Source organism: Pteropus vampyrus, unplaced genomic scaffold (genome assembly GCF_000151845.1).
Source record: "Pteropus vampyrus isolate Shadow unplaced genomic scaffold, Pvam_2.0 Scaffold388, whole genome shotgun sequence".
Taxonomy (NCBI): domain Eukaryota; kingdom Metazoa; phylum Chordata; class Mammalia; order Chiroptera; family Pteropodidae; genus Pteropus; species Pteropus vampyrus.
In genome coordinates this window covers 1,463,428-1,485,354 of record NW_011889169.1, presented here as the reverse complement: position 1 = coordinate 1,485,354, position 21,927 = coordinate 1,463,428, and the positions used below count along the sequence as shown (strand labels likewise).

At 39.0% G+C, this 21,927-nt stretch overlaps 1 protein-coding gene and 1 pseudogene across 2 annotated transcripts in view; both read right to left on the bottom strand.

Moving 5' to 3' along the window:
- KIF3B (kinesin family member 3B) overlaps positions 1-21,927 on the bottom strand; it is a 36,508-nt gene that overhangs the window by 6,127 nt on the left and 8,454 nt on the right. Inside the window, exons 2-7 of one of the 2 annotated variants that reach the window (XM_011380157.2) lie at positions 9,678-11,145; positions 6,149-6,250; positions 5,807-5,929; positions 5,579-5,697; positions 1,209-1,322; positions 401-506 (exon numbers count right to left, since the gene is read on the bottom strand). In XM_011380157.2, coding sequence (XP_011378459.1) covers positions 401-506; positions 1,209-1,322; positions 5,579-5,697; positions 5,807-5,929; positions 6,149-6,250; positions 9,678-11,081 — 1,968 coding nt within the window. In that variant the 5' untranslated portion in view covers positions 11,082-11,145. Of the gene's footprint in view, positions 1-400; positions 507-1,208; positions 1,323-5,578; positions 5,698-5,806; positions 5,930-6,148; positions 6,251-9,677; positions 11,148-21,927 lie in introns of those variants that run through there. The other variant, XM_023523257.1, reaches the window with a different exon arrangement.
- Positions 8,591-8,706, bottom strand: LOC111731631 (annotated as a pseudogene).

Below are 21,927 nucleotides of genomic sequence, written 5' to 3'. Positions count from 1 at the left end.
AAATGTTCCATACTGTAAGTTCTTGCACACATCTCCATCTCTTGTCACTGACATCTCCAGTCTTCCCAAAGAGCCATTCTGAAGCCTACTGTTAATGTTTATTGGCCACTATGGAGTTTATAGGCCATTATGGACAGGATGTTATGCTTTCCATCTTCCTTAGTCCTGATTTCCTAAAGCTCATTCTATTTTACCTTTTTATTTAATATTATTTGTTATTGTTCTTTTGTTATTTATTTATTATTTGTTAAAATTGTTATATTAACATAAATGTGCTCAGGTACCTCTGGAAAGAGTCAGGATAGAAACTCTAGGACTTTGTAGATAGCGCCTCAGGGTTTACATAAATCTAAACTTCTCTAAAAGAGAGAAGAGAGGAACACAAGAACAATCTTCTCACCCTATATCGGGCCTCTGGACGAATCATCATGGACATTCTTGCGTGTTGGCTCAATGGTCTCTTATATCCCACAGCTGAGACAGGCCGCTTCATCATCTGCTGATTCCTGGAAAAGAACTGTAGTGGTTAAAGCCGTGGCTGGCGTGTGTGCCATAGTCCCAGCCTCGGTCCTGTGGAACCAGCACTCAGAAAACACTGAGCCTACTTAAGTAAAACCTGAAGCAAGTGACTCCCCAGACTGAGGGCTGACATGAAAATGATGCAGGAGCTGCTTATATTTTCTGCTTGAGTTGCTTTCTGATTCAAACGTGAGTGTCATGAATCTTTTAGGCCGGAAAAGATGTGAATCATCATCCAGTTCTTAGAAGGGAGGCACGAAGCATAGCTGTCAACACTCCCCACCCCTGTGTCCTTGGCAGGTATCTCTCATTTTTCCAACAGGACCCAGACTTACACTGAGAGTCCTTTTCAACTCTGTGTTGGACTGACACACGAGATGACGTCTGTGTACTGACTGACCCACATTTGGCCTAGTAAGCTTCACTTGACAGCTGGGGAAGTTGAAATGCAGGAACTTAGGAAAGATCATTAGTTCGGTGTGATAAAGTTTCCCAGTTTCTAATACCATACTCATCATCAAATTTTTACCTCATGGACCTATGGCCGTCAGAAGTCAGAGATGCAATTGGTTCCAACTTGAAATGAATCGAACTATGTCCTTACCATATCCCTCTGGCCAAGTCCAGCTTACCAACATTCTTTCCCTCCTCCCCACCTTCAAGTCTACTTAAAGTCAGTAGTGACTTACTCCAGTCTGGTTATAGGATGTAATTTCCAATGATCTTCCTCTTCATCAAAGAAGGATCTATTCATAATTTTACTTTTTTCTTCCAGAGGGATAAAATTTTCGATAATAAGATGCCTGGAAGAGCACACATACAGGGGTAAATACAGAGAAACAATACAGGTGAATTGTTGGCTATCTGGTCCCACATGTACTGAATAATTAGATAAGTCACTCAGTAAACATTTACTAAGCAGGTGCTATGGGCCTACCATCATACAAAGAGCTAGGATACAGACATGAATGATATCTGGTCCCTGCCAATGGTGCAGGCCTTTTAGGTATGACAGGTGCTGACAGTGGTCTGCCCTAGGAATCTATATGAAGCGGTCACTTCTGCCTAAGCAGGAACAGCTTGAGGAGGTGAAAAGACTGAAGAGGAAGGTAATGCATGGGCTATACTGGAGCGAACCTGTGCTACGTGAAGTATTTTTCGGAGGGCCACTGGTATTGCTAACCCTCATTAACTTCCAAAATGCTGAAAACAGATTAGAAATTAAATTGCCTTCCTCCAATCCCATGAATTGTTGTCTGAGCTAGAAAATTTCACATTCTAATCATCAGGACAAAGAAGAGGACCAAATGGCTTTCAGTCCCTTAGACCTCTGAGAATGAAGACCATTCCTGAGAAGAATTTGCGTGAGAAGCACCCAGGGAACATGGCAAACAATGAAACTGAAACCCAGTGGGTTCTGTCTCTCCATGGTGATGGCTTTCTGCCACATCTCTGCATTCACTCTGTTAAAACCTCAAGACAGAACAATGCCAAAGGGGTGTTAACGTGGGAGAGACGCAAAACAAACACCAGAGGTGAAGGATACTGACTGTGAGAAACAGGACTCACTGTTTATTCAAAAGATATAAAAGCTATAACAATAAAAATGCCTTCCTTAGAGAAAAAAATATTTTGGAAGTGATAAAAATTTCTCTTCATTTTTATTTGACATTTAAAAAAATATTTTTCATAAGATATGGTTTTTTTTTTTCCTGATTTTAAAGATCCAATTTATACATTGGGAAATGTGGAAAATATGTTTACACACGATTTCACTATCTAGAGATAGCTATTATTATTTCGGCATATTTTTTTTCTGATCTTTTTCCCAGGTGTACGTACCTAGAAAGAGGACTGACACACACATTTAGTGTTAAGGATTCCTTTCTTAATTTAAAATTTGGCCATTAAAAGAATCTCTTTGAAAAATTCTTTAAAGAAAAATTCCAGCTAATACTGTGGAAGAAGTGATTAGAGAAAAATATCATTTTGTAACCCCTAATGAAATAAAGGATCCAGACAAAAGTCATTATTGGTTCAAACTATTTGCTCAGTGATTCTCAAGCCAAGCTGCACATTAATATTTTTTACAGAGTTCTAAAAAATATCTTGCCCAGACCTCATCACAGATCACTGCTTCTCAAAGTGTGTTCACTGAACCAGCAGGAGCAACAACTGGAACTTGTTAGAAATGCAAATTCTCAAGCCCCACCTCAGACATACTGAATCAGACTCTCTGGGTGTGGGGCTCAGCCATCTATGTTTAACAAGCCGTTCAGATGAAGTATAAGGGCCACTGCCTTAGACCAATTAAATCAGAATCTCTGGGGTGGGCCCAAGTATCACTATTTTTAAAAACTCCTGAGATGATTTCTGTGTGCAGCCAAGATTAAAAACCAGTGCTTCAGAGCTAGCTTTCAGTTAAAAGGAAATAGAGGAGATAGAGACACAAATTAAATGGCATCATGAAAAAGAAGACTGACAAATCTAAAACATGGGATATTTCTATGGGTTGTCTGACCCAGTTTTTTCAACAAATCAACTACAAAAAAAGTTCTTAAAAGGAAAAGAGATTGGTCCAGGTTAAAATAAACTTAAGAAACATAATAACCAAATGCAATCTTTGGTCCTCATATAGATCTTAATATGAACAAACCAAGAAAATCTGAATGTGGACAGGGTATGAAATAATACTAAGAAATTTAACTTTATTTTTGTTAGGTGGAAAGATATATTGTGTTTTATACAAAAATCAATTGTATATCTCTACATTCTGAAAGAAAATTAAGAAAACAATTTCCTATACAATGGCATCAATACCTAATTTTATATTTAGGTATAAAATTAACAAAAGAAGTGAAAAGACTTGCACACTGAAAACTATAAAACAGTCTTGACAGAAAATAAAGATCTAAGTAAATGGATGGATCAGAACATAATATTATTAAGATGACAATACTCTCTAAATTGATCTACAAATTCCACACAAACACAGGTCAGCAAAATCATAGCTGGCTTTTTTGCAGAAATTAACAAGCTGGTTTTAAATTTATACAAAACTGCAAGGGACTCTAAAACTATCTTGAAAAAGACCGACAAAGTTGGAGGACTCACACTTCCTCATTTCAAAACTTACTGCAAAGGTTACTACAGTAATCAAAACAGTATGGTATTGGCAAAAGGACAGACATATAAATCAATGGAACAGTAGTGAGGTTTCAGAAATAAACGCTTACATTTATGGTCAATTGATTTTCAACAAGGGTGCAAAAACAATGAGAGAGCTTTTTCAACAAATGGTGCTTGGACAACTGGATAGCTGCATGCAAAAGAATGCATGTGAAATCCTACCACAGACCATACACAAAAATTAATTCAAAATATATCATAGACCTAAATGTAAGACCTAAAAATGTAACACTATTAGATGACCTAAGAGAATTAAAAGCATAAGTCCATAATAAAACTTGTACACAAATCCCACATTATTTCATTTTAATTTATATGAATGTCCAGAATAGGCAAATTAAGATATAACAAATTCAAGTAACGAAAGAAAATACAGATAATCTGGGCTACATCAAAATTAAAATCTTTTGTGCTACAAACAAAAAACTATCAATAAAGTGAAAAGACAGCTCATAGAATGAGAAAAAATATTTGCAAATTATATACTAGATAAGGAACTGGTATCCAGGATATATAAAGAACTCTTAGAACTCAATAATAAAAGAGCCCCCCCCAACCAAAAAAATAAATAAATAATGTGATAAATAACCTAGTTTTAAAAGGGGCAAAGTATTTGAACAGACATTTCTCCAAAGAAGATATACAAAAAAGCCAATCAGCACATGAAAAGATGCTCAACATCATTAGTTATTAGAGAAATGCAAATCAAAACCACAATGAGATACCACTTCATACTCATTGGGATGACTGTAATCAAAAAGACAAACAATAACAATGGTCAACAAAGATGTGGAGAAATTGGTGGTGGAAATGTAAAAGGATGCAGCTGTGTTGGAAAACAGTTTAGCAGTTTCTCAAAAAGTTAAACACAGAGTTACCATATGACCTAGCAATTCCATTCCTAGATATATATCCCAGAGAAATGAAAACATGTTCATACAAAAACCTGTACATGAATGTTCATAGCAGCATTATTCATAATAGTCAAACACTGTAACCCAAATGTCCATCAACTAATAAATGGATAAATAAAATGTGGTATATCTATATAATATGATATTATTCAGCCATAAAAAGAATGAAGTATTGACATGCTACGACATGGATGATCCTTGAAAGCACCTTGTTAAACAAAAGAAGCCAGTCACAAAAGACTATATATTACATGATTCTAGTTGTATGATATGTCCAAAACAGGCAAATTTATAGTAGTTACTTTGGGCTGGGGAGGGGATAATGAGGAATGACTACTAATTGGTATAGAGGTTCTTATGGAGGCAGGGCAAAATGTTCTAAAATTAGATTGAGGTGATGGTTTTATAACCCTATTAACACACACACACACACACAGAGTGTACTTTAAATAGGTGAACTGTCAAGTATGTGAATTTTATCTCAATAAAGCTTTTTAAAAATAGCATTGCATTCACATATATGAGTACACAGAAGTAGGATAACATGAGGTAAGACTGCCTTAAAATATTTTTATGAAAAACAGATGACAAAAGATGGTTTATCACTGAAGCTGGGTGATGGGTATTTGGGTGTTCATCATACCATTCAGAAAACTCTAGTTAATAAAATATTCTCTCTTATCGGTAGATAGAGATGAGGCCAGACAGAGCCTTTAAAAGCTTCAAGAAGGCAGAGTGGAAGGAAACTTGGCAATCGTCTGGTAAAGTCATTCAGTTAATAGATGGGACCCAGAGACAGAAAGTGACTTTCTCAGAAATAAACAGAAGACCAACAGTGGCAGGGGATGAACGAGAGAGAAGTAGGCAGGTGCCCTGTCCCCAGAGAAGTGTTTCTTACTTAACAAACAAACAACCCCCCAAGTGGCTGGGGGTGCCATGGAAGGCCCAACACTTACTTGAGTTTCAGCTCCCTGGTGAGCTCATTCTGAGTCTGCTCCAGCTCCTGACGCTCCTTGATGTGCTCTTCTTGGAGGTCATGGATCTCTGCCTTCACCGCCTGAAGCTTGGAGAAGAGCTGGAACCCAGGAGAGAGGAAGATGAAGAAGGAGACCCTCCAGACAACAGACTTCTCTCTTTTCCCCCAAGTCTCAAGACACCTCTGCCTATCCTTGTTCCTTTTATACCTTTTTGAGTTTTTTGGTCTTGATGTCCACCTCTTGCTGCAATGAGCTATATGTCTCTTTAAGTTCCAAGGTCTCCTCATCTCGACTTTCCATCTGTTGCTGGATTTCTCTTTCTCGACGTTTCTGAGAAATAGCACAAAATTCATCAGCTTGCCTAGAGACAATGTCTATACAAAGATACAGAACTGGGGTGCATCATATCAGAGACTCCCACTAGAGAGGGTCTGCCATGCCTCATTTCCACTCCCTTTGACAAGTCTAATAGAAGAGATATTTGCTCTGTAGCATTAACGCACCTTACCCCATCCCATTCTCCACTAAAAAAAAAAATGAAAAAGTTACCTGCTCTGCAATTTCCTGCCGTTTCTGCTCCAGGATTTTCTGCTGTTCATTTGTATGGTCTACTATATTTTTTCCTCCAACAAGAAGCTTACTCTCCATGGCCTAAGTGGGAAAAAAGTAGGATCCATCTTGTGAAAGGTTTTCCTCAGAACGTACTTCTTCACAGGGAAGCCCGTAAAAGATAAAGCGCTCAGGACTGATACAAGCTGGGTGAACTCCGGGGAAAAATATACTGTGCTCAGCTGTACCCTTCCCATCACTGGGACAGGGCTGCGGCAGCTCCACTGGAGACTTTAACTTGGAAACACTGAAGATACTGCTTCTCCAGACACACATAAACTTCAGCTTCCTTTAAAAAAATATGTTTTGGGTTTGTTTGTACAAAGTATTGACCCCACTTAGGACATATTAGGCACCTCCTATGTGCTAGGTAGCGGGGAGGCAACTGTAAATACAAACCCAAATCCTAGAGTCTACTGAGGGTCACAGACAAGGAAGCAGGCTCTTACCACATGGAGTGAGATGCCATCACAAGGAAAAGACAGAGCAGTAATGGGAGAGGCACACTGGAGAGAGAGAATTCGGGCTTTCAGGCATCAGGGAAAGCTTCCTTTCTCAAAGGACATATACACAGAGTGCTGAAGTAAAAATAGGTATCAGCTAAGAAAAAAAATTTGTGTGTGTGAGAGGGTACGGTAGGGAGTGGTAAGTTGGCAAAACAACCAAGGGTCAGTTCAACAACCTCAAAGTTCCACTGAAGGAGACTAAACTTGATCCTGAGAACCACAGCAACCACTGATGTGTTCTTTGAGCACGAGGAAACACAATCAGATTTGTGTTTTAGAAACATTGCTCCCATGCCACAGAAGAATGACTGGAAAAGGGCAGACTAGCTGGAGGGAGACCAGACAGGCAGCTGTTTTAAGGGTCCAGCCCTGGATTAGGGCAGCAGGGGTGGGTGAGAGCAAAGGGGATAGGTCCGAGAGATCCTGATGAGACAGGAGTCAGAGGCCTTGGACTGACTGGGCCCTAAGGGAGAGGGAGAGGCAGCTAGCAAGGGAGAGGCAGCTCCCAAGAGTCTAACTTAATTGAGAAACGAAGGCAGGAGCAGGCAGGCTCTGGGTGGCCAGAAGACTCTCCATGGAAATGACCAGTAGGCAGAGGCTACCCAGCTTGGATGTTAGGAGATAGCTCTGAGCTGGCTATACAGATCAGGAGCCTTCGGCAGAGCTGAAGGAATGATTTGCACCCAAAAAGTATGGTTCCAAAACCTCTACAAACTTGCTTTTAAGAAACACATAAACATTAACTGTAGTCCAGCTGCCGTCTTTCAGTAAGCCCTTGAGACTGTTTCCTCTTTTCTCGAAATGAAGGGGCTGGACTGATTACTAACTACCAACCCACTCCCGCCGCCTCCCCACCCCACCTCTCACACACACACCTTCCACATCTAAATTCTTTGGTCCTATGATTTTACAGAAGCCAGGGATTGGAAAAGATAGAAGTAATGTCATTCTCCCATAAACAAAGCGTGTAAGAAATTCAGTGACCGTGAGGTAACGCTGAGTTTTGCCACACCCAGCTTCTGAGAGTTGCTCAAATACCCCAGGTTAGGTATTCCTGGGCTTCAATAACAGATGTAATCCTAAAATCAGCATGCAAATCAAACCTGGGCACACCTAGTCACACTTCAGGTGTAATCCTAAAATCAGCATGCAAATCAAACCTGGGCACACCTAGTCACACTTCAGGTGTAATCCTAAAATCAGCATGCAAATCAAACCTGGGCACACCTAGTCACACTTCACATAATGGAATCCTATACTAAGCCCCTCTCTGAAACAGTTACCTCCTAACTGTGTTGCATATGGTTCCATTTTCACATCAGGTCTCGAAAGTCCTGGAAAGGAGCCCTGTCTCTGAAGGAAAACAGTACCGGCTCTGTGAAAGGGTCACTATAAAGCCACAGATAAAGTATGGCTTCATATAGTGCGGGAAGGGGAGGTGAGAAAGAGATCACTTGTCATTTTAAAAGTTATAAACATAGATACATTTTAGAGTAGAAATCAGAAGTCTGCATAAATTCAATGAGATAGAACCTAACCCCTCAAAGGAATTCTTGTGGTCAGGCAGTGGTCATCCTCAGATTCCCAGGGCCAGCTCTGCACTCTGTGCTCTCTTCTGCTGTTAAAGGCCCACTGCAGCCCAGGCCCAGGCGTCTGATGGAGTACCACATGCCACCTGAGAGGAGACTCGACACAGGGGGCCTCCATGCTCTAGAATACCACTCAGCCACTGGCACACAGGGGTTGCAGGTTGACTACAAGGGAGCATTTGCAAGGGATGATAGAAGAGCTCCAGATCTTGTGTAATCACGGCACTATATATATATATATATATATACACGTATATATACACATATATAATTTTTTTTTTAATTTATGCCTACAGCACCTGGTCTTCCTAGGTGGTCTCCCATCCAAGTACTAACCAGGCCCGACCCTGCTTAGCTTCCGGGATCAGACGTCGGGCTTGTTCAGGGTGGCATGGCTGTATACCATGGACCGTGGCTCCTCTGGGGCGCGAACCCAGGATCTTCTGCGTGTAAAGCAGACGTGCTAACCGCTACACTATGGAACCACGTCCAGCACTGCATATTAAAACCACAATGAGATACCATTTTATATCTACTGGATATACAAAAATGAAAGTCTTGATAATCATAGTGTTGGTAAGGATGAGAAGCAACCAGAACTCGTACCCTACTGGTAGAAGTTTCAATCCACAGGGCCACTTTAGAAAGCAACCTGTTATTATCTAGTAAAGTTGACATTGCACATACTCTAGAACCTAGTGATGCCAGACAAGAAATTCCTGCATGTACATGTTCTCCTGGAGCCAAGCACAAGAATGTTCGTAGCAGAAAATGAAAACAACCCACACTCTCAGGAAAATGGAATACCATGGAATTCTCAGAACAGTAATAATGAATGAATCTACAGGCATCGATATGAATATATCTCATTGACATAATGAGAAAAAAAAGAAAATCGTAGCAATGAGATTTCATTTATATAAAAGTAAAAAGTTATGGGAAACTAAAACTATGTTTTATTTAGAGATATATACCTGCACGGGAAAACGATAAAGAAAAGCAAGGAAACGATAAACCACCAAATCCAAGACAACGGTTCCCTCGGGAGGAGGGGGACACAAAGAGCTTGTAAAGATATGGATGCTGTTCTATTTCTTAACGTGGGGGGCTAATGTGAGTGTTAGTTTTACTTTTTTTTATAACTTGCACATATGTAATAATTATTCTTACTATGAATTCAATACTTAATTTTTTTTAACTTGAAAAATTATTATTCTTCATTCAATTTGATTCGATAAATGTTTATTGGGCACAAAATATCATGGAGCTATTGGGAATGCAAAACCAAAAGAGATATTACCCCCCCATTATCTTTTTTGATAGAACAAAAAGATTTAAAAGAGAAAAGAAAGGGCCCAAGGAAGGGTACAGTACCTTGATTTTGGCACCCAGCATCTCAGTAGCATCCTTTTCCCGCCGCAGGTCCTCCATCTTTTTCTCCTTCTCTTTCAGCAACCTCATCTTCTCCTCTGCAACCAAGCTGTGGTCCTCTACAATAGCCCGCTTCTCAATCTCTAGTTTTTCTTGCTGTTCCCGCCAGTAATCATCCTTATCATCCCCTTCCTCCTCGCCCTCTTCTCCCTCCTCCTCCTCCTCTTCCCCACCTCCACCACTGCCACCGCCTTCCCTCCGCTTCTCTCGCCTCTTCCTCCTGCCAATGGACCGTTTTTCCAGCTGGGCCTTGAGCCGAGCAATCTCTTCCTGGAATTCTCGAAGGAGGGCATCCTTAGGGTCTTCGTTGACCCTTGGCTTATTCTTAATGTTCTTGGCACGGTTGGCATATCTTAGAGTGGTCAGAGTCTCTTCTACATTGTAAGAGGCAGGCCCCACGTTGGCCACCATCACAGTTTTAGCATTGCCACCGAGAGAATCTTGGAGAAGCCTGGTAAGCTTTGAGTCCCGATATGGAATGTGAGTGCTTTTGCCATCAACCAAGGCGGAGATGACATTACCTAAGGCTGAAAGGGACAGGTTGATCTTGGTCGCTTCCTTCAATCTTTCCCCTTGTGCACCGGTCTTGGCTTGCCGTTCGCTGCCAGCAAGATCTACGAGGTTCAATTTCCCTACACGGATATGGTTTTCTCCATCGAGGCCCACCTCACTGCACTCAATGGTGATAACAAAAATTGCATGAGAACGCGAACTGTGCTCGTTCATGTTGGTAGCACCAACAGAACGGTTCTGGTTCCCCACATTCATCACATGCTCTATTTCCTTCACGCTCTTGGTGACAAAGGAAGACAGGTCTTTCACATACACTCCAGTGTCAGGTCTCTCTTTGAGCTCAAGCCTTTTGGTCTGATCCTTTGAGAGCAGGTCTCGGATCTCCTCCTGGTAGATCTCTAAGTAAGAAGCCCTGACCAGGTACTGTTGATTCTGGGATCGAGAGATATGGGTGAAGATGTGATCAAACGAGTTAGGGATAACCCCTCTTTTTTCAGGGTCACCACGGACTCCTTCCATTGTGTAGGTTTTCCCAGTCCCAGTTTGTCCATAGGCAAAAATCGTCCCATTGAAACCTTGCAGGACCGAGTCCACAAGCGGTCGGAACGTCTCATCATAGAGTTCAAACTGTTTAGCGTTCCAGTCGTAGACTGCATCAAAGGTGAAGGTCTTGGGCATTTCATGGGCCACTCCTCTAGGGTTCTTCACTGACACCTGCCCCAGCTTCACATCCACGTCTACCACCTTGTCATAAGAAGCGGCCTTTTCCTTGCCGTTCATGGGCCGACAGCGAACCACCACCCTGACTGACTCTGAGCTTTTTAACTTTGACATGATGAACTCTGACGGGATCGATCTTGAGAACTACGAATCCAAATTGTCTCAGAATGCTAAGGTCCTAGAAAAAAAAGCAAAGGTAAGTAAAGGCAGTACAGTTGTCACTGGAGGATGTTCAACAGCAGCTGATACAACCAAGTCACCTTCACCTTGCTAACCTTCTGATGGCTACATTTAATAATGTTACTATACTGTATGTTTCCTCATGGGATCTTAATCAGCTTCAGTGGGAAAAATAAAAAATCTAGTCCACCAATAGTGTTAACTAGCTTGTCCTCCCTTCAACTAACATTTTATCTTATAATACAGGTTGAGGCAGGTAGAAACCTTTTAAAAGCCTAGGTAATCTTATATCCTGTTGAACTCCTACAATTTCTGCATAGAGCAAAATTTAAAATGCACAGATTGTTGACCTAGCAGTTGTATTTCTAAGAATTTATCCTACACATACAAGGATATTCTCTGTGGCATCATTTGTGGGAGCAATAGATTGTGGACGACCCCAATTTCCATCAAGAGGGAGATGATTAAATAAATTTAAAATATTTAATATATGTAGTGGAATCCTATACTAAAACGTTACTAAAAAGAATGTGGTGATCTAAATGTAGTCCTATACCAAGATATGTTGTTAAGTGAAAAAAGCAGATGAAAACAGTGTGCATGGTATAGTTTACACAGTGTGTAAGACAGGGGACATATGCATGTTTATGTTTGATATACATACAATATTATTAGAAGTATACATGTAAAAGTGGTAATAGTAGCAGCCTCAGCAGGGAAACTATGGACCTAGGGGATTTGGAGGTCTACAGAGAGAGAAAAAACTTTCTACTGTATGCTTGTTTGTACTCTTTGAATTTCATATCTTGTGCTTAATAATACTTCTCTGTTCTAAAGTCATAAACTATGGCTTGTGCAAAATATATTCAAATAAATGAGGATGTAATATAATGCATTACAGAGAAAGCACTTACACAATCAATAAGTTTAATATAATTTGAATACAAATAAAAAAATAGGTGTTAAAAATTTTTAAGCAAAAAAAAAAGAGAGAGAGAGAGAGAGACCTTCATTTGGTGCCAGAAAACTCAGGGAGCAGAAGAAAGGGTGATTAAATGAGTTATTTGAGAAGAAGTAGGAAGTGAGCAGATCAAAAAGGTACATTATAAAGGATCTCAAACTCCTGAAAACTTCGGTGCATGGTTTTTTGGTTTTTGTTTTTTTTAAATAGGTAACTCACACCATTCTTGATTCAAAAGCCCTTTGGTGATAGATCCTTCCACCTTACCTGTGGTCCGGCCACCTATTTTCCTGCCCACAAGGCAAGTGTTATTAGATTTTTAATCTTCCTGAACTAGTTTATGCATAACAAATATGTATTCATACATCCTCCCTTTTAAACAAGCATAGTATGTTTTATACAGTAATACAGTGTCCTGCATCTTGCTTTTTCTCACTCAACCACATATCTTAGAGTTTGTTCTGTCAGTAAATGGAGAACTATATCGTTCTTTATACAGCAGCTAAATATTCAACTGTATGGAAGCATCGAAATTATTTATCCACTACCCTAGCACTTAAGCTGTTTCTGATATTTTACTGTGAAAAACCCAGGACCACATCCTTTCATGTGTGGGAAAGTATATCTATAAGGATAAATTTCTAGAAATGCAATTGCTGGATCACCGGACATATGCATTTATAATTTAATAGATACTTAGAACAGTGATAACTATATTCTTTTTCATTGTGAGAATGACCTATTCCCTCTCAAAGGATCAGACCAAAGGGTGGGAGAATGCGAAGCAGTGATGGACCATTCCAGGCATACAGATTAATAAAGACAAAGAGTCAATATGTCCCCTCTGATATTTCATAAAAAAACTGTTCTGCTTCTAAGCACATGGAAACATGAAAAGTTACTTTTGTCCCTCTAGTTGTTATATGTAATAAAATATTGTTGACTAGAATGAAGAACCAGAAGACCTCTTACCCTCTCTGAACCTTTTTCTGTAAAATCTGTAAAATTGGAATCATTCTTCTTCCTTTTGATAACTGTGAGACCAACAGGCACTTACAGAGATGGGAGTGCTTTGCAAACTAATATAAAGCTGGATTAAAATTAATACAGATTCATTGAAATGACCTTTGTCAAATGACCCTTGTCAAAGGGTCATTCCAGAGATTACCAGTGAGACCTAATTTTAGGCATTAAGCATCACTAGACTAACACTTTCTCTTGTTCCATTGGTAGTCATCACCCTAAAAATTATCAGACTAAATTGAGATCCAAAGACCTAATCAATGTTCAAATTAGAAATCTCAATTCATTAAAAAAAAAAAAAAAAACTATGTAAAAGGCAGCCCTTCATTCATTACCTTCTAGATGCTATTGGAATTTTGCCAGATGAAAAGAAAGAACCAGATGTTAGAATGGCCAGTGTGTTTATTGTATCTCCTTTTCTTTTCCAGGGGAAAAGCCCCTTGGCTACAGCTGTGGCTGATCTCTTGCCTGTCTCTCCCTCCACTTCAACAGAGGCCTACGAATACGGCCTAGGTGCCAAGCTCAAACCCCAGCCCCCAAGCCTCCTTTATGGATGCCTCTGCTGCAGTGCATAGGACAGTTAGACACGGTGCTAGACTTGAAGGAGTAAGAGAAACATAAGAGGTGAGTGGGGAAGGGTCAGTGGAGATGACCAATTCTTCTGCATTATATATGCCTGAAGAAGCAGAGCTGTCCAGATTCCACCTATCAAAACAATGTGGCCCCAAGACCTTTTTTTTAAAAAAAAAAAAAGCCTGCAGCAGGCTGCCTTTGATGTTCAGCTGCTTTTGTTATAGTCTCATACATTTTTTGAGCTCTCCAAAACAATAAAAACAAAGGAATGATAATGACCTACGATAATCTTAAAAATCTTTTAAAAAGAAGAATTCCCAAAGCATGAGTCCCCATAATTAAATCTCGACTCAGAACACAGAACACCATTTCTTTTCTGAACTCACCGAGCTCAACTGAACTAGTCATGTTTTATTGATGTATTATTTCAGGAAGATGGACTAATTTAATTTCCTGCCACCAGGGCTTAAAATCTTGCTCTGGGTCCTCCTCAAAGGAGAGGGTTTCTTGGAAGGATGCCCTGATACTCTTTCTCTATTTTATCACTTTCCTTATTCTTCTAGCCAGTCTAATTACAGTGATAAATCTTTAAAGGAACTCACAGCATTGCCAGGAAAGATGGAACCACAGGTCAGCAGCTCATCACCTTCATCCTGAATACTTCTGCTAGAACTTGTCTTTCTGATGTTAACAAGTACCATTTTAATGGCTAATACACGTGAAAACTTGAGTTTTACCCCAATGTTATCTCTTTTGTCTGCTAAGGAAATCAACTGAACATTTCTCAAGGCAGCCACATTCTTCCAGATTGTTCTCTAACTTTTCCATATTTGGATTCACACACCCTCAACTTTGCTAGTTCTCATGGAGTCTTACCTTAAATTCTAGAACTAGGTGTTCAGTGACTTTACAGTGACTATTGGCTTCCTATAGAGATTCTAGGACAGAGGTCAAAAACTGGTCACAGACTACCTGAAGCATTTCATGTGGCTCATCTATTGTTAAAAAGAGAAAATAAACCCCTCAGCAATTCCACTTTTACATATATGTATGTCTTGGTAAAAAAAAAAAAAAAAAAAACTTTGCAAATGTGCACAAAGAAACATGGATAAGGATTTCTGCAACTTTGCTAAAACAGTAGAAAAACTGCAAACAACTTAAACATCCATTTATAAGGAAATTGAAAAATAAAATATGGTATATTCATATTATAGACAGTATACTATTCAGTAATTAAAAGGAATAAATTAGAGCAGGGATCAGTAAATTACAGCCTACAGGCCAAATCTGGCCCACAGCCTGTTTTAGTAAATAAAGTTTTATCAGAACGCAGCCATACCCTCTTTGTTTACATAGTATCTATGGCTGCATTAGCTATAAAATAGCAGAGTAGTTGCAGGAGAGACAGTATGACTCACAAAACCTAAAATATTTACTACCTGATCTTTTATAGAAAAAATCTGCCAACCCTGAATTAGTTATATATATTTACATGGATAAATAAACAAGTTGAGTAAAAAAGTAAGCTGCAGAGTGATAATTATGCTTATAAACATAAAACAATATGGTACTCATGGATTTGTATTTATATCTATAAATATAAAAAATGAAATAGGTTATACAACAATTTATGTGTGATAGTGACTCCCCAAATTGGGCAGAGTGAAATGTGAAAATAGAACTAAAAATGGGAAGGGTATTTCAATTTTATCTATAATATTTTATCATTTCTTTTCACACACATACAAAAATAGGAATGAGGCTTGACGCAAATAAGAGAAAATGTTAACATCTGTCAATTCTGAGTTTCTTATATTATTCTCTAAATGTTTAAAATTTCTCAAAAAAAAAAAAAAAAGGCCACCAATTTCACATTTAAAAAAATTTTTCTGTTTCTGTGGAAGAATGGGAATAGCTGACAGCTCCTGGCCTGCGCCCCAAGTGGCAGCAATGGGAGCTGAGCAACAGCTGCCTCTGGTGGACCCAGCCTCTCCAATCCTCCCCGCCCCCTACTCCCTACTGTCTCCCACCCAGCATGCTTTGCTCATTTATATTTCTTGCCTGGCTCCTGCAGATTCTCTGTCTATGACCAAATTCACGTACACATGATCTGATTAAGAAAGGCCCGCCATACTAGTCCATCTTTTTAAATGACATTTACTAAGGCTCTGCAATGACATGGAAAATGCTTATCATAAATGAAAAAGCAGTTTATGAAATTGAATGCATGCAATCACAATATGAAAATAAGACACACATGAAAACATCAATGGTAGTCCACTTCGGGTGATGGGACTACAGGCGATTTTCCCTGCTTCTTCAACACTTATGTATTTTCCTAATTTTCTTTACTGAACACGTGCTATCTTTAAATGGGAAAAAATAAAGGTCTGGCAAGAAACAGTACAAACAGCCGTGCAAAGAGGAGCAATCTGCGGGCACACAGAGTGCATACTAATGCATCTTTAATCAATGCATTCCAATGCAATGTCCTTTAAGATCAGACCAGGCAACCACCTGCCAACTGCCTAGCCTGGAGTTCAAGGACTCGAGTGTCTGAAAGGCAGCCAGAGCCATAGATCACATGGGCCATCAGAAAAGCACTGCAACACTGGGGCAACAAGATAGCGACTCCCTATTAACCAGCCCAAACCATCTCCCTATGCAGGTTTCTCTCAGGGGAAAAGGCTGTTTCCACTCAGCATTCACCTCATCACCAGCAACACTACTCTCTTTTACAATGGTTGCTAACTGTTTTGAAGTATCAGGACTCCAGGTTTGCAATCCCTTGGACCACATCAAGGCACCAAGTTCAACAGGATGGCCAGTTATCACAATGGGAGTTAACACAATTTTCAAAACAAAACTATTCATCTCCAGTTCAAAAATAACATCACTGCCCTGCAGAAATTTGAAAGGACATATTTGTGTTCTATATTTGCTTCTATATGCACAAAATACGTTTGGAGGGATATACAGAGCCAGATAACAACACTGGTGGCCTGTAGGGAGAAGAGCTGGGTGGCTGAGAGCCGAGAGAAAAAGGGAGACTTCTCACTGTATACCCTTTTATACCTCTTGAGTTTTGAATCATGTGAATATATTACTTAGTCAAAAAATAAAATTAAGAGAAAAAAGTTCTGTGATATTAAGTAAACTAGTACCCAGATATTAAAACTCATTATTTTCCTCTTTTTCATCTGTACGTTTTTACTGACCACCATGTATATAAGGTCATAAAAAATGTTTTAATTGATGAACGAAGAGTCTTAGGAGTAAAACTACTTGTCTCAACTTTATGGTGAAGCTTCATAAAAGAGATTCTGTCAGACCTACAGCAATGAAATCTTTAACTTTCTAATGTAAGAATAACATATCACATAACCTCAGCTCTAAAAGGTACTCAGAGCAAAGATGCCAAAGTAACAGACTAATAAAATATATTGTTTTTATTACGGGCACTGTATATAAACACAAAGTCATCTTTTTGTAAGCCAAACAGTTGTGTGAACTGTCTAAAAACTTTCAAACTGTCCCTTACAGTACATACAAGAGCCACAGCATCTCAAACCAGCACAAATTATTTGAGGGCAGTTGAGCTATTAATACTAAAACATTGAAGTATAAATTTGAAATGTCATACTCCCTTGGAACAGTAACTCCATTTCTTGGAGTTATTTTGAGGACATCATTGAATAACTGAATACATGTGTAAGATGTATGTACATGTTTATGTTTACCCACACCTCTAACCACGTAAATACTCATGGATAAGGGATCGGTTAGATTACGACATATCTCTACATCAGGAAATTATGCGGTCATTAAGAATAGCAATACACTTCTAGGTATTTACATACGGGAAGATGTTCATGACATTTTGTTGGGGGGACGGGGGGAAGCAGCTACCAAACAGGAGAATTAGTACAATGAGATTTGTTTACATGTGTCTACATGTGTAGAGAAAGATGTGGAGAGAAAGAGTAAAGTCAGGGTTAAAACATGAGCTTTAGTGTTCAAAGGGTCAGGGTTTAAATTTTTGTTCTGCCACATAGCTATAAATTTTTGTGAAAGTCACCTAAGTCGTAGTTTCTTCAATAAAATGGGGTTAATAACAACGCCTACCTTAAAGACCTGTTCTAAGAACTAAAAAAGCTAATAAACGTTAAATGCTTATAGTCTAGCACAAGATGTGTAATAAAAACTCAGGAAATGAAAGCAATATTGATCTCTAGGGGTGAGCTTGCAAGTGATTTTTTGGCTTTCTCTGGACTTTTTAATAGGTGCATGTATTTTGTTTCTCATAATCAAGCAGGGGGATCGCAATAAAGCCATTTTTTTTCTTTGGGGAAAAATATCTAGCACCTTGATTTCAGCTTAAGTGTCTTAGGAAGACAGGCTACTTATCTGGAAGGAAACCTAGAAAGGTCACAGACAAGAAACATGAACAAAGAAATGCCTGCCATGAATTCAAATTGTCGTTGCTCACTCCCTGTCATTTGATGAGCAAAACAGGCAAAGAAAGCATTTATCGAAGAGAAAAAAATAGGGAAAGAAATCCTTTTTTGTATCCAATTGTGAATCATTCATAAAAAAATATATTCAAGCCTAGAGGACACTTCTCATTCAGCATCAAGGTCTGGGATTTTCTTGTATTCAATAGTCACAACTCACAGCATGTCAAGAGCTTAATGTGTGTTCCTCTTCTAATCTTCAAAATCACCTTACGAGGAATAGGTATTAGCCCTATTTTAAAAATAAGGAAGTGAGGCTCAGAGAAATTAATTTGCCCAAGGTCACACAGCAAATTAAGTGAAACAGTGAGGATTCAAAACCAGGTTAGTGTTATTTAAAAATCTACACATAAACTTATTTTAAAAACATGCATATATGTGTATATATAAATGTATCAATACATCCACAGATTAAAACAATTCAAGCTATATGAGTGAGTATACGGTGAACAAGTGAATCTTCCCCCTAGCCCTGGGAGAAACTCGATGCATACGAGAGCATTAATGTATCTGTTGCTTCCCCACATTACCTTTTTTTTAAAAAATCAAGTGGAAGTATATTATGCATCATTCTCCATCTCACTTTATAGATCCTGGCGACGACTCCACTCCCCTTTAAAATAGCTGCCCAGACGCCATGGTATGGTTGTCTTATGTATTTAATTAGTCCCCTGCTATGGGATCTTCTTTTGCTATTGTAAGCAATGCTGCAGTGAATACCCTGAATATATACCTTTAGCTACAGGAGGGAGTAATTAGTGGGATCTATTTCTAGACATGTAAACGCTATGCATCTTTTTGACAGAAGGCACCACCATCTTACCCCCTCCCCAGGCTGTACCATTTATTCTCCTACCGACAGTATACCCCGTTGTCCACATGCCCCTGACATACAGAGCTCATGCTCTGAACCACCACAAAGCTAGGAAGTTGGAAGAGCCTTCCTGCCAGGGACTTTGAAAGAAATGAAGTTGTTTCTTTGCTAAAAATGTACACTCTGATGTAAGAGATTTAATCAACCAAATACAACATTTGGCCATCATTGGGGCCCTTTTTTGGATCTTCATTCAAACAAACCAACTGTTAAAAAATGTATGAGACAATCAAGGAAATTTGAACACTAGGTATTAGATGGTATTAAGGAATTGCTTTTTTAGATATGAAAGTGGTATTTTTAAAAGAAGTTTCTTACTTTTGAGGTAAACACAAAAGTATTTTCAGATAAAGTTACAGCTGTCAGGATCAACATAATCAGGGGTGGAAGTGGATGCCTGGGAGATTACAGGCGAAACAGAATTACTATGTGCTGATAACTGCTGGAGCAGGGTAATGGGTTCATGGTCCATTACTATTCTACTTTTATGTATGCTTAAGATTTTCCATAATGAAAAAAAATTGCCCTCTGACCAACAGCTTTTTTTTTAACTTTTGAAAATCTTGATTATAGTTAAACCACATAACATAAAATGTACCCTCTTAACCATTTTTAAGTTCAGTAGTGCTAACTACCTCCACATTGTTGTATAAGAGATCTCTAGAACTTTTTCATCTTGCCAAACTGAATCTCTATACCTATCCAACAACAACTCCGCATTCCCCCACCCACCCCAGGCCCTGAAACCACCATTCTACCTCAAGGTTCATTCATGTTATGACATGTGACAAGATCTCTTCTTTTAAGGATAAATAATATCCCATTGTAAATATGTACTACATTTTCTTCTTTTCTTTTCTTTTTATATACATTTTCCTTATTCATTGATCTACCCATGAACATCTGGGCTACTTTTCACCTGTTGGCTATTGTGAATTATGCTGTAGTGAACATGTGTGTGTGTAATGACTTTTCATTTAAATCAGACTGCCATTCAGCCGGGCAGAGAGCCACAGCAAAATCTATATTTAAAAGAGGGAGGTGGCCTGCAATAACAAAAAAAGAGATTCGGACACACCTGGGATTGAAACTTGGTCCTATCATTCCTAGTTCCAGTACTCCAGGCAAGTTCCTTCACCCCTCTGAGCACATTTCCTCATCTGTAAAGTGGGAATACCAATAATACTCTTGCTCCTTGGAGCAGTGTGAGGATCAGAGAAAAAGCATTACAGTGCCTAACCTACAGGAGGTGCTTCTGCCCTGACCTGATTTAAGGGAGAAAAAAACCTCAGACTTGGAGAGGGAAGTAACATGGCACACTGAGTTAATAAGTGGCAAAGTAAGCAGAAATCAGGTCTACCTGGCTCCAAAGTTCATGGTCTTTTGTCCACACCAGCCTGGTCTAAACGTCAATCATCGAAATGTCTCTTTACAATTTTTGCCATATCCATGCACCGCCTGTACTATTATTTACTTGGTTTTTCTTGAAAGCTACTTTCTTTTAATACAAGTTTATTTTATTTCGCTATCATGAATGGAAAATCAGTAACACTTGTTGCAAATAGAAAAAAATCTGTAAGGTAATTAAAGAAAAAATATGTAAGGATATACAACAATGTTACTAAATTCTAGTTAGATACTATAGCTTAGCGGTCCCCAACCTTTTTGGCACCAGGGACAGGTGCTCCTATGAGAATCTAACAATGCCTGATGATCTGAGGTGAAGCTGAGGCGGTGATGTTAGCGTTGGGGAGTAGCTGCAAATACAGACGAAGCTTCGCTGGCTTGCCCATCACTCACCTCCTAACAGGCCTGGTTGGGGACCCCTTCTGCAGCCTACCTAAGGCCTGAGACCTGGTCGCTTCTGGTTAGAAAGTAAAGTTAGCAAGTGTTATGAAACAGACCGGAACTAAACAAATATTCTCCTTGACATAGAAGAACCAAAAGAGTTTAAAAGGGAATAACTCTCACCTGGTCATTCAAGATAATTCAGGATGCTGTGCCTGAGTGTCACCTAAAATCTTCTCCTGTTCCACCAGGTTTAGCTCTGCAGATTCTAAGCCCAACCAGATCCCCTAAATCAGAATCCCATTTTATCAAGATCGTTGGTGATCTGTGTACATGTTAATGTTTGAGAAGCTCTGCTGCACATGCCACCTCCATTGTAAACAGTTCCCAAAGCTAATCAAGCAGAATTTCCTACAAATCACAGGATTTATCTCAGTAACACGATGAGTTAAATACTTTTTAAAAGTCCCTCTCCAAACGTTCCCTGTCAACGTTCACTGTCCAATTCCATAATGATATGTTTGCCCTCACAGTTCATACAGTGCCCAAAACTAAGAATGTACATATGGTACTTCTGGTTAATGTCACCAACAGCGTGTTCAGAGGATGAAAGGTTTAAATGCTAGAGTGCAGGTTGCCCACTCATAGAGAATTCTGTATCAAAAAGAAAAACAGATTAAGGAAAAGCAGCAAAGGCTGAGAAAAAACATTAAAAGATATTTTGTGATATGTGAATTCTATCTCAATAAAGCTGTTGGTTTTTAAAGATACTTTTAGAGGATCCTAATCAAATTTTAAGAAGAAAAATGTATAGTTCTCCTTTACAACTTTTTAAAATTCTAATTTTCCCCAAACCATTTATTTAGAGTTGTTCTCTTATGATACTCAGAGAAAAGCAGAGATGTTCATTATAGCAATCTGTGATTATTAAAAAGCTAGAAATAAAGGCCCAATGCTAGAGAAAATTTACTAATTCATAATTACTAAACATGGAAACATGTTTATGAAATGTTAAGTGAACATTTCCAAATGCAAAATGGGAGATAC